Source organism: Drosophila virilis, chromosome 5 (assembly GCF_030788295.1).
Source record: "Drosophila virilis strain 15010-1051.87 chromosome 5, Dvir_AGI_RSII-ME, whole genome shotgun sequence".
Lineage (NCBI taxonomy): Eukaryota > Metazoa > Arthropoda > Insecta > Diptera > Drosophilidae > Drosophila > Drosophila virilis.
The window spans coordinates 6503099-6515697 of NC_091547.1; the positions used below are offsets into that span (position 1 = coordinate 6503099).

A 12599-nucleotide genomic window follows, 5' to 3' on the forward strand; every position below is an offset into this window, starting at 1 on the left:
ATGTGTATTTTCTTTCACAACTGAATCATAATTTCGTTCACTTATGCAATATATATGCAAATGTTATATTACTGGTTTTTTGGTCCGCTGAAGCTACGGCAATTATCGATAGTCGAGAATGCTGCCCAGCCGCTTGCCAGTGCTACCCATAATCATACGAAATCATTATTAAGTGAATACAGGAAATTATTTTCTGACATCTTCAATTGTAAAAAAATTAATAGAATTGTAAAATATAAACATACTGCAAGCGGCATTTTGCAGCCCATAAAACTGGCCATCAACTACGCTAGTGCAGCACATCGACAATACGCGATTTGATATAATAAAAACCATGCAAAAAAAGATGCATGTTCAGTCTTTGGTAAGTCAACTGCGAACAAAACCAGATGATAACTGAACGAGAGAGCGTGTGAGTGAGACGGGGCGACGCGAGTAGAGACACCAAAACCCGAAGCGAGTCGCGAATCTGAGGCCTCAGTCCATTTCCAGTTCCAGGAGAACTCGCATATATAATTAATAAACAAGCACCAAATTGTCACACGCAAGAATGGCCGATTCGCTGCTGATGGAGGAGGCGCATCCCTATATAGAGGATGTCGCCGCCTCTGTTATCGTTGAACCAGTCGAAGCTGGCGGCGCCGTTGCTGCCGGCACACTGCCAGCTGCTGCCATACAGTTTGCAGATCTCACAGAGAGCGGCAGCGAGAGCGGCGAGGACGAGGTCAGCATCGACCAGCAGCAGCAGCAGCTGCAGCAACGACAGCAGGATAATGGCTCCCCAGTTACCGGACACAACACGCCCGCTGCACGCTCCTCGCCGCCACCGAACTGTGCCATTTGTCTGTCCCGGTGCAGGCGTAAATGCTTCACCGATTCGTGCATGCATCAGTTCTGCTTCAAGTGTTTGTGCGAGTGGAGCAAGGTTCGTAACAATACCGAAAGTTTCTGCTACATCTAGCATAGTTAATCAATACTTGGTTCTGCAGATTAAGCCGGAGTGTCCGCTGTGCAAGCAGCCCTTCAAAACCATCATACACAATGTGCGCACCCTGGACGACTACGATCGGTATCCGGTGCAGTCCAGCACGCCGGAGCATTCGGCGCTCAGCTTTCATATTGTCAACATACGACGTCAACGCTACTTGCCCCAGCATCAGGGCGTCATGACCAACGACATCGACGCAGCTGCCACCGATGAGTCGCAGGATGGTTTGGCGCAGCCTTCGCGCATATATGCGCCCTTCAATCGCTTCGAGCCGTATCGCATGGAGCTATTGAATTTCTATCGCCACGATCAGGATGCCGGCGGTTCCGGCTCTCTGAGCCAGCTCTGGCGTCGCTATGTCTACGACCGCAAGCTGTACGCGTTGCCGGTCAGCGATAGCCTCACCGGACATTTCCGCGAGTGGAGCGCACGCTTCTACAGGTGAGTACGAATCCGTCTATCAGCCATAGATGCCACTTTACTCCATGACTTACCCATCTTTTTTGCAGAGATAATCCCGCACAAATGCATCGCCTAATGCCATGGATCAATCGGGATATAGTGTGCCTGCTGCGGAACTCGCCGCAGAATGTGAGCGAGGTGATGCAGCTGATGCATGACATTCTGCCCATGATCAATATACCGACCCGCACATTCCGGCGCCGCCTTTCCCCGTTTCTGGGCGAGCGCACCAATCACTTCATACACGAGCTGTTCAACTTTGCCCGCTCGCCGTACGATATGATTGGCTATGATCGTGTCGTGCAATACTCGGCGCGTGTTGCCGAAGAAGTCGAGGTGGATCTGCTTGACTTGGTGTCCACCAACGAGGGTAGCGTGTCGGTTCCGGCAGATGCCAGCGGCAGCGGCAATGGCAGCGAGCCAAATGGCAGTGCTGCGGAATCGTCCAGTGATTGGAGCCGCTTGCCGCGGCCATCGACTAGCGTGATTGTGACCAATCCCAGTGCAACACATTCCTTCAGCGTCACCATGGCCACCGATGGGAGCGAACTGCCGGGCATCTCTATACGCCGCACCACCACCTCAAATGTGGGCTCCCAAACGGTTGCCATCAACCTGAGCATGCGTCGCCCCGCCAACGAGGTAATCGAAATTGATGACGGTGATGCTGCTGCCAATGCCGAAGTGGCTGCCATCAATGATGGCAGCAGCCAGACTGGTCGCCGCCAAGCGGGCGCTAGTCTGCCCATAAGCGCTCACATTGAGCTCCAGAGCAGCGACTGCAGCAACAGCAGCGATGATGACGAATGCGTATTTGTGCTGGAGCGCAAACCGCCGCATTTGCGTACACCGGAGCTGGTCAGCCTGGACTCGAATAGTGACTCTGATGTGGTCTTTGTGGACGAGCAGAAGCCCAGCACGCCGCCCAAATCGACAGCCGGCGACAGCGGGGAGCAAGCTGCCGCTGATGCTGCCGCTGTGGCTGCTGCTGTTGCCGCTGGCGGTTTATCCAGTGAACTCTTTATGGGCCCCAGCACCAGCACAGGGGTATGCTCCACCTCGGGCAAGCACTGGAAGACAGTGCTGGAGGAGGCACGTCGTCAGGATCCACGCATCGGTCTGTCCAAACGCCACATGACACGCGCTCAACATCGCAGCCTGCCACCGCAGCCTGTCAGAAGCAGCAGCAGCAGCAGCAGTAGCGGCACCAACTGGACCAATAGCAGCAGCAGTAGCAGTAGCAGCAGCAGCAGCAGCAGTGATGACTCCCACGTCAAGATAACGCTACGCAAAAGGCGCGCGGTACGCAAAACCAAAGCTCGCAAGCGTGCTGCCAAAAACAAGCCGACACTCAGGTTGAAGAGCAAACGCCGCAAGAAGCAGGTGGTCGTGGAGCCGCAGGATTTGCGCCTGGAGAGCAGCTGCAAGAGCAGCAGCAGCAGCTGTGATGAGAGCAGTGGGAACAACAGCGAGACGCCTGCGGGTGAGTGAGCAATCAAATATGTACATACGCTTAAAGCTAAACCAAAACTATTTCTTTAGCAGGCAATAAAATCAAAAAGAAACGCAACCACATTAAGATGAGCAGCAGCAGCAACAACAACAGCAGCGACGAGGACAGCACGGAAAACTTATTGTTGAGCCAATTGCGTGCCACGCTCAAGGCGGAGACAAAGCCGCCCAAGCGTGAACTGAAAGCGGAGTCAGACGAGTCACAACAGCTTTCAGGGCCGCCGAAGAGCAGCGATAGAAAGCGCCGTCACAGCTACAGTCACAACAGCAACAGTAATCTGTCCAGTCGCAGCCACAGCAACAGCGTGACTAGCACCTTGGCCAGCCACGGCAACACCATGTCCAGCTGCTCAGCCCTCAGCCTAACGCTCACCAATACGGATGGCAATATGCCGCTGACACAGCCGCTGTCCGTCATGCATGATATAGCCAACTCACTGATTGAGCTTTCCACCGTGAGTGTGGGCGGTGCTGGGAGCGGTTTATTCAATGAGCAGTCGCAGGACGTGGAGGATGCGATAAGCTACCACCTGCACAATGTGTTGCCCAGCGGCAGCGCGCACCAGGCCGATGATGATGAGGATGCACAGCTGGGCATCTACTCCGATGCCAGCAATGATGACTATGTAATTGATGTGGTCAGAGATGCAAGTGGCAGCATCCAAGGCGAATCTGTCGATGCCAATGAGGACAATGTGCATGATGAGCATGAGCAGGAGGAGGAAGAGCCAGATGAGGCAGTCGAGCACGGCGACGACGAGGAAGAGGAGGACGAAAACGAAAACGAAATCGAAGACGAAGACGAGGATGAGGAGGAGGAGGAAAATGATGACAATGAAGCGACCGATGATGCCGAAGACTCACCAGCACCTGACACTGAGGCCAGCGACTCGGATCAGGATCAGGATGCAATGGATGCCTACTAAGACGCCTTGCCGCTTGCTTAAGCACAAACTGTTTATTTTTTTTCTTTCTTTTTTTAATAGTATTTTATTAGCTGTTTTTACTATTCGTGTCACGTCGTTTTAAACCCCATTGGCCAAACGCTCACCTCATCCCTTCCATATTGAGTGGCCCCCCATAAACTTGTTGACTACTATACTATAACTAAAAATTATTAAATTTAGTCTTTAATGTTAACCACTCAAATTGCTATGCTAAGCGCAACCGTCAGGTCCAATGTGGATGGTATTTTCGGACCTGCGGTTAAGCTTCAGCTCTTAAGTTGTATATACACATATAATAGAAGTCTATAATAACTAGTATACACATTGATTGTATAATATAAATTCATTTATCAAATTAAACCCCTCCTGCTAGGCTCCCCACCTCCCCCCTCTCTTCCCACCCTAAGTAGAAACCATAACAAAAGCTGATCTGCTCGCATGCGCAATATCAACTCCAAATTGAAATTCATTTGTAAATGTTTGTACTTAGTTAAGTTATTATATGATAATCATATACATTTAAATATACATATATATATACATGTATATAACTATATACATATATATATGTATATATATATGTATATCGTATTCGATTTAAGCCCTAGTTTATAAACTATATAACTGCATAAAAAGCCACGTTAAAGCAAACTTCATGTGTGTATATGCTAAATGCTGAAGCATATCCAAAGGTTTTATTTAATTTTTTTTGCCTAAACGTAGCTGGTTAATTAAATGCAATAAATGTATAAATATTAAGCGAGATAAAGGCTCTTTTGATCCAGCAGTCTATATATATATACATATTTATATATATATATATATATATATATATATATATATATATGTGTGTATATATATATATATATATATATATATATATATATATATATATATATATATATATATATATATATATATATATATATATATATATATATATTCATATATATGTGCATAAAGCATGTCATTATTCTGTACCGATTTCTCAGCTATTTATTGCCAATGGATATCATGAATTTTATTTTGTGTAAAATATGTGCACTTAGTTAATAAAAAATAATATTAATGTGAATCTGATGAGAATCATGATACGCAAGCATATAAGATATTTATTTAGTATATCAGCAAATTCGTTTGGCATTTACACAAACTTCCTTTGTCATGTAAACATTTAACTCGACGCATTGTATTACTATATAATCAAATATCTGAATGCCCAAAACTCGCGAGTTCTGTCAGTTATCATCGAGCTGCCTTTATAGACGTACTTGTTAAATTTCTGCGCTGACAACTGTACTATATATATCTGCAATCTGTTCTTGATCAAAATCTTTGTCAGGCCAATTATTTCTACGACTATAAACTATTTATTTAAATGTTCTAAATGTCATCTAACTAGATCAGATGAGAGTTCTTGGGAAAGAATGCTAACGATCAGGTTAAGATCGAGCTGATCGGCTCCTATAAAAATATGAAATAGGCCCTAACTATTTAATTTACTTATTTAAAACGGTTTAAGGTACAGTAAGAGATTATTTGATTTGAGTGTTCCATTCTAATTGAAATTGTAACAAAAGCTGCGATATTTCGATATATGCAAATGTTATCGTTATCGAACTGACGTCGTGCAAGCGCCTCCACTTTTGATTGTGACGTACCAAGGGGCCCGACAAAGCGATTGACATGTCTCCCAAAGGCGTAAACCTGGATGCGCCGGCCTAGAAAAACAAAGCTGTTTGACACTTGGTGAGTCTCTGGTGAGCGGGTAAACAAAATCTAGTATTAAGACATTGCAGTTGCATTCAATGCTGTGAAAGAAATTTGTAATTTTCGCAAAACCGAGCGAACTTTACGTTTTTTACACACACACACACACACCCCACACACATACAAAGAGACAAGTGTTTATGTTGCGTTCGCTTGGAACGAAACGGAATGAAACACTGGCATTGAATCTTGAGAATGCATTAGTTGTCATTTGTTGTGATATATTTTGCTTGTTTTCATTTGTTTCACATGCGACTTTCGAATTTCCGTGAGAATTCCCGACGATTTCCATAATGGGATCACGCTATATGGTCTATTGGCGCGTCTACGTTTATTCCAACAACTTGTACTCGCTGCCGGAACGCGAATCGCGCAGCTTTCGCGACTGCACGCCTCTGATGTACAGGTGAAGTCCGCCATATACATATATTTATATATATCTCCATTTAGGTAGATATATCTGTTAACAATTCCGCAGACGCAATTCGGATGAGGTGCATCGGCTGCTGAGCTTTGCCAATCGGGAGCTGTCCGTGCTGCTGTGCAACACCCAGACGGAGCTGCTGACCGTATTCGATGTCCTGCTGGAGCTGATCTTGGAGATCAATATGAAGAGCTTGGAGTTTAATGCCACGCTGGCCGGTTATCTGGGACCCAAGACGAATCACTTTGTGCACGAGCTGATCAACTTCGCCCGCTCGCCCTACGACGATTTGATCAGCTATGAGTGCAATGTCCAATATAGCGCACGCCCCTTGGACGGTAGCGAGGGGTTGGGTATGCTGCCCATTATCCTGAACTTTGTGGACTTCTCGATGTACGTGGACGAGGATGAGTGCGTGAGCTTCACGGCAGATTTGGATGTGGAGGACGAGGACCCCGATGAGGTTGATGAGCTGGCGGATCTGACCGATCTGAATGCACCCTTGCTGCTCGAACTGCGACGCCTGCTTGCCGAGCGCAACAGCTCGTCCGCCGCCACAACACTTGCACCCCAGCCGCAGCGTCCAACAAGTCAGGCACAGAGCCAGTCTTCGAGCGAACTGTCTGTACAGGCATCTGCCTCCTCCTCCTCGTCGTCGTCGACGACGGCAGCAGCAGCAGCAGCAGCAGCCACCACATCCAACCTGATGTCCAACGGCATGCTAGCCCAGGACATTGGTCTCGAGGTGGCCATCGAGCGCAGCATGCTGGACCGTCTGGGCTCCGATTACTTCTTGCCACAGCGCTCCCAGCAGATGGTGTCCAGTGCCAGTGCCAGATACGCGCGAAATTTGGCCACAGTCGGCAACAGGAGCACAGATGCCGGAAATGCTGCTGCGGCGGCTGCGGCAGCTGCTGCCGTTGCCAATGCAACGCGCGTGGCACAGAATACGGGCGTCAATCCGGGTCTCCGAGCTGCCCTAAGGTCGGCGCCAAGGCCGCGGAGCAGCAGTGTGGCGCCCAAACGGCGACGTACCACCAATCGCGATCTCGAGCGTTAAGCCCTAAATTAGATGGGACTGCCCGACTCTCTCTCTCGAACACACTCGCACACACAGACAAACACAAACACACACGCACACAGACAGCTGCAAATGCAATTTGAGCATGTGGCGCGTTACTTTTGGCTGCGTCTCTTGTGTATTATTGTGCACATCTATAATAAATAAAAGGCGCTTAACGAATTTCATGTTGAATAACGAAAAGTGGAAAAAGTTTTAAAAGCTTGGCCCGCCATCAAATATTGATAACCGTTAACGGTTAACGGATAACTGAAAAAGGGATCGCTCATCAATAAGGACATGCCATCGAAATTGCTGGCCAAAATATGCCTTTGACGCATATTTGCTCTGTGCGAGTCCTTTGTCTTCAATGCCACCCCCCCTCTCTCTCTCTTCCACACACAAGTGTAAGCAGCCCTTGAGTCCTGGCGCATGAAAAATTGAATTACACGCACTTTTGCGCATAAACGAGAGCCCAAGTAAAATTGCACAACAAACAGCAACAAAATGTCGACTGGAAAATGCGGCCGCTTTGGTTTTTAAGAGTGTGAAGGGCCGAAGGAGGAGGGAAGCGGATGGGGCTTCGGAGCTTGTGGTAGCAAATTTATGGGCAGCAAATTGAGTTAAGTTTCTACAACAGCAAAAAAAAAAAAAAAAGGGATAATATAATTGTCCCCGGGTACACAATGTAATTCAATGCATATTTGATTTCATGATTTTTCAGGTGTACCCAGGCATTAATGCATATCAATTCGAACAGAATCTTAAAACGGAGCTGGAAATGCGAGCACAAACAGGACCTGGGTAAGTAAAAATATAAAATACCCCAACTCTTAACTAGTTAGGTTCGATTAAGTAATAAGTCTATCAGCCTTTGGGCTTGGCTTTGAAGCTGGTTTAGCCAGGAGTTGCTTCAAACCTTGGCTTGTCATAAATCTATATATGTGATCTATACATACATAATAAGTAAGAAGTTCTAGCTGGAAGCTACAAGTCTCTAGCTCTTATTGTTTCTGATAACCTTGCGTACGGACAGGCGGACGGACAGACGGACAGAATATATACATATACTGTATGGGATCGGAGCTGCTTCCTTCTGAAGATTCATTTTGGTTCGTAAGTGAGCTCCTTGGCAGATCAAGGCCACAAATGGTCGAGAAACAAAGTTAAAAGTTTCTGCAAGTACGTCGCATCAAGCGTCGTACTAGCAAGCGGCAAGTCGCCGGCTCAAATTCAACTTAGACGCGTGATGCGGCTTTCCAGCTGCATTGCCTTGATCAGTCCTGATTCCCACGTAGCTATCAAAGAGCTCACTCATCGCTGAGCTTATCGCAAACTCCAAAGTCGTCTCATGGTGGCCAACCAAAACTTGGCTGTGGTATAAATGTCATTAGGTCTACGCCTGCATTTGATGCTCGGCTGGCAAACTAATTTGCGTAATGTTGACGAGAAACTTTCTATTTGACTTGCCGACTCGCCCAGTTGTCCAATTGACAGACACGCCCGCGCACAACTTTGCTAGCCAAGAAATAAAAGCGAAACGCTTCAAACTTTTTCAATACCCTGTACCCCCCACTAGCAACAACAACAACAACAACAAGAAAAAAGAGGGTAAAAAACTTGCTAGATAGAGGGCTTTCAGCAAAGTTAAGCAAAAGTGAGAAGACGGCGCGTGGTTAAGGCAGCGAGATAGCTTTCCGTTTCTATAAAACATGCAAATTCTCGATAAGCAACGAAAATGTTGTCCATATAGAGTTTGATACATTCGGAAAATGCTTGAACCCGATGAAAATCGCACATTTTCAAGTCTAAAATCTCATATATCTAACTTTTCCATTCATATTCTAGACAAAATGCTGATAAAATCATATTTAGAAACCAGAACTGGAAAAATTCCAACTAAAGCTCAAAACTCTGAAGATTTTTAATTTGATGATTGATCAAATTGTTTAAGGATCCGTTAAGTTTTCTTGGGATATATTATAATCTATTGTTTTCTTTATTTTATGCAAATTTTTTGCGGGTCTAAAAGTGATTCGTAAAATGTTTGCCATATAGCTTGTAATCTTTACGAGGTATATTGTAGTCTGGCACTAGATTAATATATTTTCTTACTGTTTAAGAAGTTTTCCGTTGCATTTGCAGCTACAGCTGCAGGCGAGCGTTAGTCATGGGCGTGGCTGCGCGGGTGCCAGGGTGTTTGTCGGTTTGGCAATTTGATTGCCAACTCTGAAAACTTGGCCAGAGATTTGTGATTTAAGTTTGAGTTGCGAATTACGATGGCGGCAGAATTAAACGAGCCAGATATTAAGCATACGCACCGTTTCACTTGTCGGCCTCTTAACGGCAGCTCGCATTAATCAGCCGGCGCCGAAACTAATGCAATAATCAGCGCCTTTTATGAGGATTTTATGAAAATGCCAAGCACTCCATAATATATGGAAGTTGATATATATGCGTGCCAGGAGCCATATCTGAGGGACACGCGCGATATGCACTGGACAGCCGCTGGAGGCGGGGGGCGTGCCAGAATTATGGCGCATAAATGTTAAATGCGGCCGCAATTTTTGGCTTATCTTAAATTGTGCACGAGCGGGCTGAGAAAAAATATATAAAAATTAAAATAATTGCCACATTTGCCGCAGCGGGCAATTAATCAAAAGCCACCACAATGATATGCGGCACGGCGCGCGGCTCTGCAATTATGTAGCATGCGAATCGTTGAAGCCGCTGCCTGTTTTGGCCCGAATGTGTAACCACATTCTGTTAGCCGTTTAACACTAATGAAGGCTGATGCTGGCTGATGCCTATGGCAACGTTGTCGCTGTCGTTGCCTGATTTGATTTATGCCCTGGCATTTTTCCACCTGAATTCTAAGAGCGCGTTGCCAGCCAAGGCACCAGTCGATATCCTGCTGTGATAGCTGCTAGCTGGCTGCTATTCGAAGCAACTCCTACCACTCCGAGCACTCCCTGGCCGTGTGTCACTTTCATTTCTGCTTAGATTTCCGTTTGCGACACTTTTGCCTGCAGTTCGTCGTTCGATTGCGTCGTGTTGCCATTTGCCAACTGTAATGCTGCCGCACAGCGTGGCACGTTCTCACACAGCGCGGTTTCCATTACATTGCAACGGAAGCAGGATGTTGAAATTGTTGAGCTTCTTCAGCGCATCTCTCTCCCGCTCGCTCCCGTTCAGTTTATCGTCACAAGCATAAGCCGCTTACTGGCGGCAAGTGAAGACGTTTGGCCAACGCCCTGGCAACATCAAGGAAATTGCCATGGATACGCATTGTGGCAGCCACGTCCTCAATTGCGCCACAGCGTGCGAAACCCAATCGCGTCAGCCTTTAAATGCTCAATCAAAACTTAACTGGAGCAGCAGAAATGACTCAATTTACGCACTGCACACAACGGCGCCAAAATACAAATCCGAATTACCAGAGACCCAATCCAAAGTCAGCTGAAGGAAAACTTTCAAATGCCAAATGCTAAAAAACATTCAGATATCGGGCGAGGGGAAACGGAACTGCTGCAAATTCAGCTGAATTCGCAAAAGTATTTGCCATCGCCATAAAAATGCGTGAGTCCCTCCACTCAGCGCCTTCCCCTACCCCGCAAAGCAGGGCGTTGCAGTTGCAACAACAACAACAAGGACAGCGCGCGTTGCAGCTAGCACTTAAAAAGTTGCGGTCCTTACAAGTGCCAAGTGAAATGATGTTGTGTTCCGGGCTGGGAAACTGTAAGGGGGAGGAAGATAGATAGAGGAGGGCGGGGGGGCGTTTCTAAGCCGGTCAATCTTCGTGTTCAATGTTATCGCAAATCGAATTCGACAAGCAGGAAAATAAATAAAACTTAAGCACTGAAAATTTATAGTGCAACGCCACGCACTATAAAAGTGAAAGGTGAAAAGCATTGCGAAAAAATGTTTATTGCACGAATCTCCAATTCAATTTTGGCCATAAAATTAAACACAAGCGCATTTTCAATAAAAATGGCACTTAAACTGAATTTAATTTGCTTCTTGAATGAATTATTAAATTTTTAATTAAAACGTGTAAATCAAGACGATATTCAATTTTAAATTCAAATTCCTATTTAACTAAAATATGTCAAAATGGGCTTAAGACTTGGAATCGATTATCATATAAAAAAAATGGATATAATAATAAATTAAATTAATAAAAAAATAAACAATAACGAAGTCTATAACAAACGCACAAGTAGCAGGATCTATAAGTAGAAAGTTCAACTATTAGTTACCTCTTTTATTTACAATAAACTCTTTTCAAAGACATAAAAATAATGAAGTTAAAGTTTGCAGTTTAAAGAAATTAATTAATTAAAAGAGATTAAATATTCCCTAAGAAGTGGGTAGGAAGGAAGAAGACAGAAAGACGGAAGGAAGCAGCGGATATTTCAGAAAAAATGGCAACCTTCTAGTTATCCTGTTTAGCTATTTAGAACACCTGTTTTCAGAGACCCTGTATAGAAACAAATTATTATTAGATAGATTTAATATTTAATACTACTTAGTAGGGGACACATCCGATCCAAAAAAGTATATATATTCGCCTGTCCGTCCGTCCGTCCGTCTGTCTGTTTCTATGCGAACTAGACTCTCAATTTTAACCATATGGCAAAATATTCTGTTTTCAAAGATATTTTCAACAAACTCAACAATTTCGACCAGCAGCAATCCCACATATCTGTAAAAGGGAAATGGCTGCAACTAGTATTCAAAACAAGTTTTAAATTGCTTTGAAATATGAAAATACTTACAATTCAAGAACAATTCGGCAGCTTAAAGAAAAATATATACACATTCTTTAATTTCCACAATAATAATAAAGAAATGATTTTAGTAAATTGGATTCCGATATGAAATTGAAAACTGATTCATTATATTGAACTGTCATTAAAATCTTTGAAATTCAATCATAAACTGTGTAAGCCATCCATATTCAAAATCAATTTCCATTCGAGCGGCTCAGCCCAAGCCTGCTTCTACCCTCCCGCGTCGTTCGCTTGCTTTCTTTTCATTTGGTGCGGATTTTGGCTTTCAGCTGCCGACTTTCCGGGGGCATTATAAATGTGTGTGTCATAAATCTACACACATGAACATTTTTTCGGCGATTGCTATTAAAAATCATGCTACATATTTATCAGAAGGCGTCGTCAGCCGCCAGCAAAAAAGAAAACGTCATGAGTTGCCGCCAAACTCTTAACGGCAGCGTCATCAACATCATCATCGTCATTGGAGAGCATGCGGCGCAGCGGGAGCTGGAGCCGGAGCCGGAGCAGGGGCAATAACTTCTACCTCATCCAAATCTTGCCGCATATATGTACATGTTACGCAGCAGCAGCAGCTGCTGCTGCTGCTTCACGCTGGCATTTTATAGCCCAATGCGAAGATGAACTCTACGCTGCGAGGCAAACA

At 45.2% G+C, this 12599-nt stretch overlaps 2 protein-coding genes and 1 long non-coding RNA gene across 5 annotated transcripts; 2 read left to right on the top strand and 1 right to left on the bottom strand.

Annotated features, from left to right (window-relative positions):
• Nucleotides 1-146: 146 nt before the first annotated feature.
• Topors (Topoisomerase I-interacting protein) lies at nucleotides 147-4102 on the top strand. 2 transcript variants are annotated; one of them, XM_002050903.4, is made up of 4 exons: nucleotides 147-925; nucleotides 990-1429; nucleotides 1498-2933; nucleotides 2996-4102. In XM_002050903.4, the coding sequence occupies exons 1-4, from the start codon at nucleotides 551-553 to the stop codon at nucleotides 3886-3888; spliced, it is 3144 nt and encodes a 1047-aa protein (XP_002050939.1). In that variant the 5' UTR covers nucleotides 147-550; the 3' UTR covers nucleotides 3889-4102. The 2 variants fall into 2 exon arrangements, with proteins under 2 accessions (XP_002050939.1, XP_015029030.1); XM_015173544.3 differs by having other exon boundaries at nucleotides 148-925; nucleotides 2993-4102.
• A 1379-nt stretch (nucleotides 4103-5481) lies between these two features.
• LOC6626948 (uncharacterized) lies at nucleotides 5482-7347 on the top strand. Its single transcript, XM_070210102.1, has 3 exons — nucleotides 5482-5658; nucleotides 5931-6085; nucleotides 6158-7347. The coding sequence occupies exons 2-3, from the start codon at nucleotides 5973-5975 to the stop codon at nucleotides 7161-7163; spliced, it is 1119 nt and encodes a 372-aa protein (XP_070066203.1). The 5' UTR covers nucleotides 5482-5658; nucleotides 5931-5972; the 3' UTR covers nucleotides 7164-7347.
• Nucleotides 7348-11414: 4067 nt separating this feature from the next.
• On the bottom strand, nucleotides 11415-12282 carry LOC116650889 (uncharacterized). Of its 2 annotated transcripts, none has more exons than XR_004303887.2 (3): nucleotides 11942-12282; nucleotides 11692-11885; nucleotides 11415-11643 (listed from the first exon to the last, which is right to left on the bottom strand). It is a non-coding gene; the product is annotated as an uncharacterized lncRNA (long non-coding RNA). The 2 variants fall into 2 exon arrangements; XR_004303886.2 differs by having other exon boundaries at nucleotides 11423-11643; nucleotides 11692-11868.
• Nucleotides 12283-12599: the final 317 nt, after the last annotated feature.

Excerpts from the sequence above, each read along its gene's own strand:
- LOC6626948 (XM_070210102.1), top strand. The coding sequence starts at position 5,973 with ATGGGATCACGCTATATGGTCTATTGGCGCGTCTACGTTTATTCCAAC. Across the intron at positions 6,086-6,157 it reads TGCACGCCTCTGATGTACAG|ACGCAATTCGGATGAGGTGC; the intron begins GTGAAGTCCGCC and ends ACAATTCCGCAG.
- Topors (XM_015173544.3), top strand. The coding sequence starts at position 551 with ATGGCCGATTCGCTGCTGATGGAGGAGGCGCATCCCTATATAGAGGAT. Across the intron at positions 926-989 it reads GTTTGTGCGAGTGGAGCAAG|ATTAAGCCGGAGTGTCCGCT; the intron begins GTTCGTAACAAT and ends TTGGTTCTGCAG. Across the intron at positions 2,934-2,992 it reads CAACAGCGAGACGCCTGCGG|CAGGCAATAAAATCAAAAAG; the intron begins GTGAGTGAGCAA and ends CTATTTCTTTAG.